Source organism: Ammodytes marinus, assembly GCF_949987685.1.
Source record: "Ammodytes marinus genome assembly, chromosome: 11".
NCBI classification, from domain to species: domain Eukaryota; kingdom Metazoa; phylum Chordata; class Actinopteri; order Uranoscopiformes; family Ammodytidae; genus Ammodytes; species Ammodytes marinus.
In genome coordinates, this window is record NC_137215.1 from 5,890,236 (window position 1) to 5,903,820 (window position 13,585).

At 43.5% G+C, this 13,585-nt stretch overlaps 1 protein-coding gene across 1 annotated transcript in view; it reads left to right on the forward strand.

The window, feature by feature from the left end:
* Positions 1-49: 49 nt before the first annotated feature.
* zfand4 (zinc finger, AN1-type domain 4) overlaps positions 50-13,585 on the forward strand; it is a gene marked incomplete at its 3' end in the record, with an annotated part of 14,253 nt that continues 717 nt past the window's right edge. The window contains exons 1-9 of the mRNA XM_080036841.1: positions 50-321; positions 2,012-2,324; positions 6,194-6,269; positions 7,802-7,869; positions 8,344-8,530; positions 9,025-9,178; positions 9,703-10,893; positions 11,139-11,193; positions 13,065-13,131. Of these exons, the coding sequence (XP_079892967.1) occupies positions 2,141-2,324; positions 6,194-6,269; positions 7,802-7,869; positions 8,344-8,530; positions 9,025-9,178; positions 9,703-10,893; positions 11,139-11,193; positions 13,065-13,131 (1,982 nt within the window). The 5' untranslated portion in view covers positions 50-321; positions 2,012-2,140. The remainder of the gene's footprint in view (positions 322-2,011; positions 2,325-6,193; positions 6,270-7,801; positions 7,870-8,343; positions 8,531-9,024; positions 9,179-9,702; positions 10,894-11,138; positions 11,194-13,064; positions 13,132-13,585) is intronic.

Below are 13,585 nucleotides of genomic sequence, written 5' to 3' on the forward strand. Positions count from 1 at the left end.
TCAAATTGAGTCACAAAGGTGTTGTTCATACGCCTTTGACAGGTAACGATGTTGTCGCCAGCAAGGGGACCACGGCGACCAACAACAGTGGATATTTGTAGTTTGTTCCGTGTGTAGTTTCTCGTGTTAAACGGTGAAGGAATGCTGCGTAGCTGTGAACGACTCGAGAACTGCACCGGATGGGACCGGACTGACTAGCATCCTGCTGCTAGCAAAGAAAGGTAGCCATTGTTTGAGTTGTTGGCTGACATGGCAACGAGAGCTAACCTTAGCAGCGTCGGCTAGACTGGCTTCCTCGCCGTTTTATTGCAGAAGATACCGGTAAGAGCGGCGTATTAATAACGAAAATAAGCTTAACCACGGGTTAAAACTGTATTGGGAATTTTGGGACATTTAATAATGCTAATATGACCTTTCTTTGGTACCGTTAGTCGCTTGAAAACGCCAACTCCATTCATCCCCGTTGTTAGGGAGCTAGCTAACCTCTTGTTGCCAACCTGGCCTGTGACTTCTGCTGTGTGCGTGCGGTGAATCTAGTGTTTATAGACGCTGAGGTTTAACGTAGCTTAATGCAAACTACTCGTATCGTATTGTTGTTGCCTTTAACGTAACAACCTGGACGTTTTTCTTCATAGAATGGCCTGTTATGACAACCCTGAAGTCTGTTAATGCCAATGGGTGCACATTAGGCCTTCTTGTGTAGTGACATTTGCAATAACATGATTTGTTGGCACAGTATCATCCCTAGTGTAGTGCAATTTTGTAATGTAAATGCTCAATGAGTTTTTAAATGCCCTTGTCAGCTCCAAAAATACAGGAAAAAGATAATCGGCTACACAACATGACAATGTAACTCTTAAAAATGTGAATCTCTTTGTTTGAAATGCCATCTTTTGAGAGTTACAGTTGTAACAGTTGTTTTCTTAATTTATATCTTGGTTTCTTCATTTCCTTATACCTTGCGGTGGGTAGATTAAATTGATAAGAACATAGGATAAGCATAAAGCTCTTGCTTCAGCCCAAGCTTTTTCAGTCACTATTATTAACTGTTGATTAAGTTAACACTGTGATATGTTTAAGTATTTTTTTTATGACGACTGAATAAATAACTACTAAACTTAACTTCTAGTAATTTCATCAGTCCCAAACCAGACACTATAAACATGCTCCCAGGGGAAGCACTGCAATATATTACATTTAGTTTATAAAATGATAGATTAATTTGAAGTTTAAAGGGCATGTAGCTACACCAATTATATGACAGACGTTTACATTATCATTCTTTTTTCGGAATACAAGCATGATTGGCTTAACTGGGCTCTGACGCAGACTAAATGTAATAAGATGTCGGTGAGTCAAGTGACGCAGGCGGTGATCCGTCAAAGGCCGCGCTTGGTCAGGTAAGGGACACCTGACCTCTTGCCACCAACAGGTTTATGTAACACACCTGATCTGCTTGAATTTTCGCAAAGGCCTTTAATGCCACACTGAATGTTTTATGAGACAGTGAGAAGTGTATCTGTTAACTTGCCACTGATAGGTGCCCTTGTTCTAAATCAATCGCTACTCAATTTCAAACATACTAGGCTAGACAAGTCTTTCCGTAACTTTCTCTATTACCACCACTGGTCTGATCATGTTTGTGTTATGTACAAAACTATCTCATCAGGTGTGCACACTAGGGCTGCAAAATATAACAAAAATGTAGCGTTATTGTGATCAACTGTAAGCCAATAAGGATGCTTAAATAGGAACCAATCGTGGGTTCCTTTTGTGTTTCTACCTGGAAAGGAGACAGTTTTTGACTTTTAATTGTAGGGGAACTGGGGAATGAGTCACTATAACTAACCAAAACTTCTAATGCGTGTTTCTTTTTTATATACTTTATTGTAGGATCATATATTAATCTGAGATTAGTTTTTTCCATTACAACATCCAATACATTTAAAAAAAATTTTATGCAAACAATTTAAATAAAAAATCTAATGTGTGTTTCTGTGTGTGTTTGCAGCTGTGGTCCTCCTGCATGATGTGTGACGGTTGTGAGGCCAGTGAGCAGTGCCTGTCCCTGGCTCCCCTGTCCCGGGCCCGCCCCCCCTTCTAACCGTCTTCCTTCGAGTCTCTCTCCAGACCTGCCGCCATGACGGACAGGAAGGAGCCGCCCTTCTTTAACGACGACAGCGTGGGAGCGTTTCACTGTAAGCTCCCGTTCTACGACACCATGGAGCTCTTCATAGAGACCCTGACGGGGACCTGCTTCGAGCTGCGCGTCTTGCCCTTTGAGGCTGTGGTCTCAGTCAAGGCAAAGATCCAGAGGCTGGAAGGTAAACAGTTCACTAATCTGTATGTTTTTCATCTGCCAATAGGGAATACTGTACATATTTTACGGGTCAGGATAGTGCACTGATGAGCCAACAGGCTAAGGGCGCACTCACACCTGGCCCAGTTGACCCATACCTTGCTTGAGTGCGATTGTCCCCCCTCCCTCCTCCCCTGCTGGCCAGGCCTGGCCAGCACTCACACTGCCTGAAAAGATCCGGGCCTAGGCATTATCGCTGCTTGCCAGTACATCACCACGTCTTAATACACGCAGATTTTTATCTGATTGTTTTTGAATAAAACCCTTCTGCAACATTTTTTTAAATGTCCGTCAGGTTCGCTGTCTATGCATGTGCTGGTGCCGGCTTGTGCTGGTACATTATCATCTGTACCGTGCCAAAGCAAACCTCTCCCAACTGTGCCGGGGCAGAGGAAGTGTTCTGTGCTTGAGCATGGAACAGAGCCCTCACACTGGTCAAACCAACTAGACTTTAGCTGTCAGGCGTGCTCGGGCAAGGTACGAATGCCTAGAAGAAAACTGCATACTGCATTTTGTTTTGTGTATACTCTTCCTGAGTCGTGCTGCTTTGTATATAAATGGAGTCTGTTTTGCACAACTGCTTCATCTGACTTTTTTGTTGTTTGTGCTTAGACCACTATTTGTCACTATTCACCTCGGATCTCTTTTCAAAAGGTTCAGTTTTTATTTAAAATTCAAAACTGTACAAATGTTTATATTACGACTCCGTGTTCTAGCTCCACAAGCCGTGCCTGGTGCCCCAGCGGTGTGTGTTCATAAAATGACACTTTGACCCGTTGCTTGCTATTGTTTATTCTCCTCGTTTATACAAAATGGAGAAAATGAGCAAACCGTGCTGAATCACAGCGCCAATCCATCTTGGAAGCAATTGCAGTTTAGTTTGGGATTAGGCTACTTGTGTTGGGTTAGAATTCATTTGAATACATTATGTGTTCTCATTCATTCAAGTAGATTTCTTTTTTTTTTTACCTTTTTTCTTTATTGGACCCTGTCTGTCCTCTTAAGGTTTTGTATATCAAGATAAACTCTCATGTCTTCATTCTTTGCTGCTGTATTTAAATTTGGTGAGAAAGGCCGTGCTCTCTCTCTCTCTCTCTCTCTCTCTCTGTGTGTGTGTGTGTGTGTGTGTGTGTGTGTGTGTGTGTGTGTGTGTGTGTGTGTGTGTGTGTGTGTGTGTGTGTGTGTGTGTGTGTGTGTGTGTGTGTGTGTGTGTGTGTGTGTGTGTGTGTGTGTGTGTGTGTGTGTGTGTGTGTGTGTGTGTGTGTGTGTGTGTGTGTGTGTGTGTGTGTGTGTGTGTGTGTGTGTGTGTGTGTGTGTGTGTGTGTGTGTGTGTGTGTGTGTGTGTGTGTGTGTGTGGGAGCAAACCACTCTGCAATGAAAGACCCACGGCTCTCGCACTGGCCCACCTCCAGCAGCTGGTCAGCCAGTTCACTTATTGTGGGCTGCGAGAGCTTCCTGACTACGCATACTCTCCATCTCATTCCAAGGAATAGCTGTTAAGAGCCTTTCTATTCATCATTAGGCGGTCCTCCCTTAACTATAGTCTTGTAATTTTGGTCTTATTTGCCATTGTATTTAATACGTTATACTGGCATATAGTGGTCCAACCCAACCTATTGTTTGCTCGCATTTTTAGCTGTTACATAAAATTATAAAGTATGATAAATTATGATGTGATAAGAATTTAAAACGGGTTTTTAAAAATGTGTAACATTTTGAGTTGACAGAAGTCCATCTCTTGATTTTTCCTTTTTTCAGCAATTACACAGTTGTGCCTTTAGGGGGCAGTCAAGAATCATGTTCTGTGTTGTATGGATTCATCGGTTGGTAGCATTCCCATCTTGCCTGTCTGTGCAAACAGACCTAAGGAGAGGCATCAAAACAGCTAAAAGGGACTACAGGAGGAAGGTGGAGAACCATCTGGCTGACAACAACCCGAGGCAAGTGTGGAAGGGTCTACAACACCTGACAAACTACAAGGGCACCCCATCGGAGGCGGTAACTGCTGCCACTTCGCTGGTGGAAGAGCTGAATAACTTCTTCACCCGCTTTGAAGTTAAAAAGCCCCACTCTGCTCCTGCTCCTCCTCCTCCTCTGACCTCCCAGCCCCTGACCACCCACCAGCTGCAGGAACACCAGGTGAGAAGAGTCCTGAAGGCTGTTAAACCGCATAAAGCAGCAGGACCAGACGGAGTACTGGGGAAAGTACTCAAGGCCTGCGCAGACCAACTGTCAGGGGTCCTAACAAGGATTTTTAACACCTCCCTGGTACAGGCTACGGTCCCACCATCCCTCAAAGCAGCCACCATTGTTCCTGTTCCTAAAAAATCCACCATAGGCAGTCTAAACGACTACAGACCAGTGGCACTAACTTCTGTCGTCATGAAGTGCTTCGAGAAGCTCGTCCTCCACCATCTTCAGTCCTGCATCCCTAAAAGGTTTGACCAGCATCAGTTTGCTTATAAAGCAAACAGGTCAACAGCTGATGCTATCGCCACTGTCCACCACACTGCAGCGAGTCACCTGGAGAAACAGGGGAATTATGTCAGGATGCTTTTTGTTGATTTTAGTTCAGCGTTTAACACCATCGTGCCGAACATTCTCATCAGGAAGCTGACTGACCTGGATTTCCCTGCCCCCACCTGTGACTGGATTTACAGCTTCCTGACGGACCGTCCACAGAAAGTGAGGATGGGAACACAAATATCTTCCACCCTGACCCTCAGCACGGACTCCCCTCAGGGCTGTGTGCTGAGCCCCTTCCTGTACTCTCTCTACACACATGACTGCGTCCCGGCCCATCACTCAAATGTCATCATCAAATTTGCGGATGACACTACAGTGATGGGTCTGATCTCCAACAGTGACGAGTCAGCGTACAGGGAGGAAGTCCAGAGGCTCACAGCTTGGTGTTCAGCTAATAACCTCCTGCTGAACACCAGCAAAACCAAGGAGATGGTGTTCGACTGGAGCAGGACGAGAGGTGACCTCGCCCCTCTGCAGATAGATGGGGTCGGCGTGGAGAGGGTCTCCTCCTTTAAGTTTCTGGGGGTGCAGGTCAGTAAGGACCTAACCTGGCACACCAACACGGCTGCGGTGGTTGGTAAGGCTCAGCAGAGGCTTTATTTTCTAAGACTGTTGAGAAAATGCCAGGTGGAGACTAAGCTGCTGCAGACCTTCTACCACTCTGTCATTGAAAGCGTTCTTGGGTATGGCATAACAGTGTGGTACGCAAACTGCGCAGCCAAAGATAGGAAAACCCTACAGGGGGTTATAAAGACAGCAGGAAAAATCATTGGCTGCCCCCTGCCCTCCTTGGAGGACATTGCAACCTCCCGTGGACTAAATAGGGCAAGGAGCATCATGGCTGACCCATCCCACCCCGGCCACAGCCATTTCCAACTCCTCCCTTCCGGTAGGAGATACAGGTCCCTTGGGAGCCGAACAAACAGGCTACGGAATACCTTTTACCCCTGGGCTATTCGCCTATTAAATGCCTGAACCCCCCCTCGCCTCCCCCCGTCCCCCTCCCTCCCCCCGTCCCCTACTGGACATATGAAATCCTCTATTTTTAATAATTTTTTTTTTCTTAAACAGACACTCAGATTTTTTATTTAGCATAGTTATTAAATTATTGTTGCCTATTGTTGTCTGTGTATGCATGTATGCTAATTTGCACTGTGGGTGGTGAGCACCACCCTAATTTCGTTGTACTGTTTGCACAATGACAATAAAGACTGAATCTGAATCTGAGTCTGTCTAACTAGTTAACTTAGTCAATGAAATATGAACAGGTTTTTATTAACATTGGCTGTTTTCTCTTCTTTCTGTTAGGTATCCCTGTTGCCCAGCAACACCTAATCTGGAACAATCTGGAGCTGGATGATGAACATTGTCTACATGACTATGGGTAAATACATTTATATTCCTCACCAACAAAGTGATTTCACTGACGCTGAGGTGAAATCACATAGACAACAAAGCTTCTGAGAGCAATTACTAATAATTTGCATGTGCACTTTAAAAGCCTTTTTGCTGCAGTTGTGACAGTAGCTGGGTTTAAATCACCTTGTGCATGAGCAATGTTTGCCTCATATCTCTGCATAATGTCTTCCTCTCTGGATAGCAGCAAACATGCTGAATGCTAATTTCACTGAAAGGACAATAACAACTTGCCCAATGTAAACCAATTGCTGCAGACCTCTCCATGTTTTTGTTTCTGGTTTGTAACATCTACTAAACCTCTTCTTTTTCTACTTTTTACCGTGTTACGATATGTTGCCTGTATCACAATATCCCTCCGAAACAAGTCGAGTTTATCCGTTTTAAAACGCACCTTATTTGCATTTGTTTTCTTTTTTGCAAACTTTCAAAATATTTGCTTCACATTTAGATGGTGAACCTGGCTGGTCTTAAAGGAGCTGTAAGCGGAATGGTTCTTTTAGCTAACTTCCTGTCAGTTACTGCAGTTTGCAGTCCTCGCTCGTCCCTACGTCACCACATTAATGCACTGTGGTCTTCGAGCAGCAAGTTATCTCAGATCCATAAGTGTGATAAAACATAATAAAAACCATCAAAACAGACATTGGGAAGGATTTTTACCTGCTCCGCCATTGTAGGCGCATAAACATTCACCCATGTGTCGCTCTGGCGTGCACCGGCAGTGAGACCATGAGTGAGACGGGTGCGGACGGGTGTCGGTTTGTAGCGTTCTCTCTTGTGATTGGATGACATTTCGGGATACTACATAAAGTTTAATTGCTTATTACATGCAAAGCAGCTGACTAAGAGATTGGCTTTATGAAACGTGCACATCGTGAAAGTGATAACTGTATGAATAAAGAGCGATTTAACACTTATATTAATATAAATAAACCGCTTACTTCACCTTTTAAAATATGTACCCTATATGAGACTAGTGACATACTGGTGCTATTCAGAACGCTTGGCCCTCCACTCATTTTCAGTTTATGAGATGCTGCCGACCTCACCCTCCATTGCTCTGCTGTGCTGTGCTACAGATGGTCGTATTGTTATGAATGCTTGTCACTTCATTTTCCACATGAGAAGCCTCTGGTGAGATCGTGCTAGACTTGCTTATCACACTTCAGCAGTATACTTCTGAAGTGTTAGCAGCACGGGGCTAAAGGAGGCAATGCAACATCTGCTCCTCGTATGAAACAAATGCTCCGACAGAATTCCCCGTTGTGCACTTTAAGTTCATCTGGAAAGCAGCCCGATCCTTGGAGTGCTATTTACTTTGAATCAGAGCCTCTCCCTTCTGCCTATGGAAGCAGAACAGCAGATTTATCCTAAATGTAAATATGTTGCCTGCTGTTATTTTCTTCTCTCCCGTTGGAGTTACACACACTGGGGAGTGATTGGTTAACGTTATGTTCACTTATTGTGCTGTATTGATCCTCACTCTGCTTGTGTTTGCAGCATTGCAGAGGGCTGCACTTTGAAACTGGTCCTGGCGATGAGGGGTGGCCCCATTAACACCAGGAGAGGTAAGGGAAATACCAAAGAACTGTAAATGGAATGGATAAGAGAATCAGAACATGCTGATTTTTGGTTTTGAGGCGAGACTGCAGGTGAATAGGGACAATGTTTAACTTATAGATATAATCATGAAACTTTGTACAACCTTTTTTGTACAACATTTTTCAGAACGGTTTGAATAAATAATGTGGCAATATCTAACCTGTGTAAAAAAAATATCATCTCTTTAAAAACCGAAAATATAGATGTTTGATAAAGCCAGAGTTAAAATATTTGTTTAATTTTTACAGCATTTTAATGTGCTACGGTTTAGTAAAATAAACACATTTAAATGTACATTTTGGAACTTTTTATTTAGACTAATATGAAAGAAAGCATGGAAGCTAAATAGCCCAAAATCTCAAAATTGACCAGGGCTTGAAATAACAATTTTTTGTCTCGCCTTTACCACTGAACTATTCTGTGTATTTATTCTTTGCCAGTTACCATGGAGGATCCCCTCAAAGACGTGGCTGACCTGATGGAGAGCACGAAGGAGGAGGGCTGGGAGAGAAACCTGTCCAACAAGCAGGTCACGTTCGTGGTGTATCGAGAGGGAGACCAGCTCAACTTCTTCAGAGTGCTGGACAGAGGAGACGGAACCCTCACCCCTCTGTCTGAATCTCTCAGGTCCGGATATTATCATGATTTCTGCAAAATTATTATATAATTCCTTTTATTTTCTGTCCAAATATTGTATCAATGCATGTATCAAGGAATTTCACTAGGGGTTGGATCACGTTAGTGTCATTTTAAAGGTGGTGTCAGCAATTCTGGAGAATGCTTGTTGTCAAAATCAGTTTTTGTGTGTGTGCGCGCTGAAAATGTTTTGTGTTCATTTATAAACTGATAGGTAAACAAAGGGGCCCACTGTAACTAGCAACATGCCAGTATACAGACAGAGCCTGGGCTGTGTATTAACAACACCAGACTTTTTTCTAGCACATAAAGGTAGCGGATCATGAGGAGATACTCACTGATAGTGACAAAAGGTGATTTTGACAACAAGCCTTCTACAGAATATCTGACTCCACCTTAAGCACTTTGTGAGCAGTTTAGCTTACAGCTTTGTCACCGATAGGAATCCTTATTTTCAAAGTGTTTTTCCCTCTCCTATTGCCCAGTGGTGGCTCTGTGTACAACGTGTCCCCGGAGGAGGAGGACGAGGACGACGGAGAGAGTTGTGCAGCGTCACAGCAGAGCCTGGAGAACCACATCACCATGAACAAGATGAAGCAGCTCAAAGCCAAGATGGACGACATGAACATCAACAAGAAGGTTGGAAGCTCCAGGGAACACGGAAACATATTGATATTCCACTGCCTATCAGAGGGCAAATGAGGATTCCACACAGCATTCATTTGCCCACAACTTTATTGATTGTTTTTTCAAAAACACGCATCGTTTACACACTATAGGAAAGATATTATTTATGTAGTTTTTCATCTCTTAATTTTTTTTTAAATTGAATCATAAAAGCACACATTTTCTAATATGTACTTGGCATAAATGCAACTTATTATAAATCATAGGCTAAAAATGGTATCTCACAACCACGTAACATAATGCAGATGTACTGTTTAGCACTTGCACACACAAGCATTTGTTAGATAAAGAAGCTTTAAGCTACTGTCTATAACATTTGTTATGGTCATAATTCATTTCTACAAACAGCTCACATCAGCTGATGAGATAAACACTTTGATTTATGTGAATGTGAAAAATACTGAAAATGTGCAATATACATGCGATTGTACTGCAGTATTATCTGACTGTCTGTGTCCTTGTCTCTTGCCCTCCAGCCCAAGAAGTTGTCTAAGACTAAACCTCGGCCCCCCGTCAGCCCACACCCCTGCAGTGGCTCCCTGGGACCTTCCAGCAGCGCACACAGACACCACCAGCGCCTGTTTCGTTCTCTCCCCCAAATTAACCCTCCACGACAGCCCAATACACAACTACCTCCTATCCAGGACCATACGTACACAAACCCAATTCTGCCCTCCTCTGCTGCAACCTCTGCCCACTTCTCCATCCCTAGACGGCCCCCTCCCTCTTACTCCTCTCCCTCCTGCTATATGCTTCAGGAGGAGGAGCCGTGGGAGATGTGCCCCCCACCGTTTGCAAAGATCCGCCCCCCTCCCAAAGTGTCCCGTTTGGACATCGGTAGCACCAGGCTGATGAGGGACTGTGTGTACCCTCAGCTCCCTCCGCTGTGTATCAGAGGCCCACCGGAAGCTGTTTTTGACCCAGCCGAGCCCACGGGAGAGGCACTCGGGCTGGGTATGTTGGAGGAAGCTGCTGGCCTGGTGGTGCCAACACAACCTCCATTTGGGGAACTGTTGGACCCTTTAAGCCTGGATGTGTCCGCCCAACCAGAGGGGGGGCGTCGTAGGTCCCAGCTCTCCCCTTCTCCTCTCAGTACCTGGACACTTGGGACGAGTGATTCGCTCACCAGCAGAGCCGAGCGGGAACACTTTGGCATGTCATATCATGGCAACATTCCCCATAGCAACAATCCCTCTCCATTGCCCGCTAACAGATCACCGTCCCCTTCAATTCGACCTTTGCCTCCGCCTTTTGATTCCACTCTTTCCTTTCTACATTCAAACCTTCAAGCACAAGTCAATACGGGCAACACATCCCCAAACATGTCCCCCAATTCGTCAGCTCACCCGCCGCGTCTTCGTGGGGTCAAAGTGGAGTCTCCAGGCAGGAGGCCGGAGCTCATCTCCAAGAGGGAAGCCCGAGGCATCACAAAGATGGCTAACCAAGCCTGCAAGGAGCAACTGGGCTCCCTGAATAACTCTGAACTGTTGGCTTCTCTCAATAGTAGGGAGGGCCTAGCAGAGAGCTTGGGACTATCACTGGCTTTGCCTCCTGCTACTGCTGCCTCAGGACGGGGCTCCAGGCTGCCCTCCATCCCCTCTAACAGGCTTCACCACCAGGACCTGAGGCAAATGTCACCGCTGCACCGATCAGCGGCCTCTTACATGGTGAGCACAGATAGGTGTTGATGTTAAGATTGCATTTCTGGATTTTTTTTTTAATGCTAAACTTTTTTTTTTAAAGTTTATGTAAAACTGAATGCCAGAATATTAATGAATTGTTGTACACATTACAAATGAAATAACTTTTATCTAAATAAACTATGAGTCCTTTTGTAATGATTTCAAGATTATTCACTGGAAAAGTTAAACATTTTTTCTAATAATTTTTCATGTTGCCGTTGTCTTCTCAGGCCTCCAACACTCACGCATCGGCTGGTGGAGTCTTGCCTTCATTTGGGAGAATAGGTAAGAGAGACACACAAATACTGCAACACACTACTATAGAGACATTGTTGCATTGTAGCAGTTCTGAACTAAAGGTGCAGTCAGTGATTCTGGAGAACGCGTGTCCTCACAATCTGCTTCCTGTCTGTACTGTGTGTGGGCTTAATAAAAAGGTGGTGTTAATTCACAGCCTAGGCTCTGTAAACTGGTATGGAAAAAAAGGTATCTAAATAAAGGGGGCCACGGTAGCTAGCAACATACCCGTTTACAGAGCCTAGGTTGTGTATTAACGCTGACATTTTTTCCAGCGTGCACACAGTACAGACAGGTAGCGGATCGTGAGGAGATATTCACTGATTCTGACAACAAGCATTCTCCAGAAACGTTGACTCCACCTTTTTAAGATGCCAAACTTGAAAGACAGTCACATACCGGTGAGAAGGTTTTTGTGTGCAAGGCGTCAGTGTATGTTGCAAGAGCTCCACAACAAAGAACTCCAAAGATATAAAATATTCATTCTTCCTACAACTGAAGGAGCGGCACACAAAACACACGAGGCCAGGCCGACACACAAGCACACACTTATTTACAGGGTACATGCGCGATCTTAAACGCATTGAAAAAGCACTGAGTTTAACGTTTTCTCAAAATAAGACCTTGAATTTTTCTGCAAATGGTTGAACTTCTTTTACAAAGATCTTATATGTTTTGATTGCCATTTTAAATACTTGGAGCGGGTCTTCATATGACAAATAAATACTTTTTCATTTTGTTATTAAGGGTACACATACTTCAAAAAGCTATCGTTACAGTATATCAACGTGAGTATATAATAAATGTTCTTTATTAAAAGTACCTTTTTAAAATGCATCAGAATTTGCTTTTATATCCTTCCTACTATTGCCAGTTGGCCTGACGTTGGCATTACCTCTCATTTTAAGTGGCATTAAAAGGTATAAAAAAGTCTTCAATTTGACATCCCTGTATTTATGTCAGCCACTGATACAAACAGACTAGCCACAGAAAATATGGATTAATACACACGGGTCAATGCAGCCAGTAGTGAATCAAGGGCCCTTATTTTCTTCCATTACTGGACATTTGGCTATAAGTATCAGTGTTTCTTTACAGAGTGAGAATTATATTAGTGGCGGTTCAAGAGTCGACCGCAAACAGCATTGAACTCATCATCTATCCACTGCACTTCACATGATTGACCTTTTCAGACAGTCTCTTCTTTCACCAGCATTTCCACACAGCTGTGAAAGAAATGCATAATGTATACTATGAAAAATCTTGCTTTGAAGTGGGCTTCAATATATCAAAGAGTTATTCAAAAATGATTTATTTACTCCTAAAGGTTTTTTATTTATTTTTTATCCTGATTGAAGTCATGTAGTCTATTTTATGGGAAGTGAAGAAGGCTCAAGCCGACATTTGGGGTTGTACTTTTAATGTGTCTTGCCATTTGAAATGAAGGACTTTTCATATATTTTCTTTAACCAACTTTGAGTGCCTGGACTTTTTTTATGAGTTTTTTTGTCACAACTCTTCCTTCTCTCCGTCTGAAATGTAATACTTAGAAAGTGATTTATTCAGAAGTTTTAACAGACATCTTTAGCAGTAATTACAGCTTTAGGTCTTGGGGGGAGGGGGGGCGGTTGCCTTTACCAGATGTTAACAACTACAATTGAAAATGGCCTCTCATTCTTCCACTTTGATGCCTGTTAGCACTGTCAGTAGCCTGGTATGTAAAGAGGCCACTCATAGAGGCACACTATTATTGTCCTGTCTGTGTGTTTGTGCTAGAGTCAATTATATGATTGCTTGTTCTCTCTCAACACATTTTTTTTCTGTCTATATTTGACATTGTTAATGGTTTCCTTAAACAGGACATATTGCTCTTCAGTCTGAATGGAAGCTTCCTCATGGCATGATGCTACTCAGTCATGCTTTACCGTTGGGATATGTGAAGTAGCAGTGAATGGATATAGTAGTAGCATTTAGCATTCAGCGCAAGGAGTTCTTGATTGCAGTTTTATACATCGATTAAATGACTTCTCTACGATAAGCAAAAGAAAGGATATGCACCTGAGTTGTTCACTGCAAAATCTACATCTGAACCAACCACGGCGTATCTCGGCAACACCTTATTTTACAAGTGCACTTGAACTAGATTTGGGTCAGCCCTTGATCCAAGACAATCAAATTCAAGTTCCGTCTGCCAAACGAAAAATGTGAAGAAAATATGCTTTGGTCTGAATATATTTCCACCCGCTGTATGAGTGAATGACGGTATATTGAAGTGCACAAGACACAATAAGAATCCAATCCCACGGCCTTGTACCTTCAACACAGAGCTGTCAGGTTTATCTGTTCGCTGCTGTATCCCCGAGGCGAGCCGCTTGCTGCC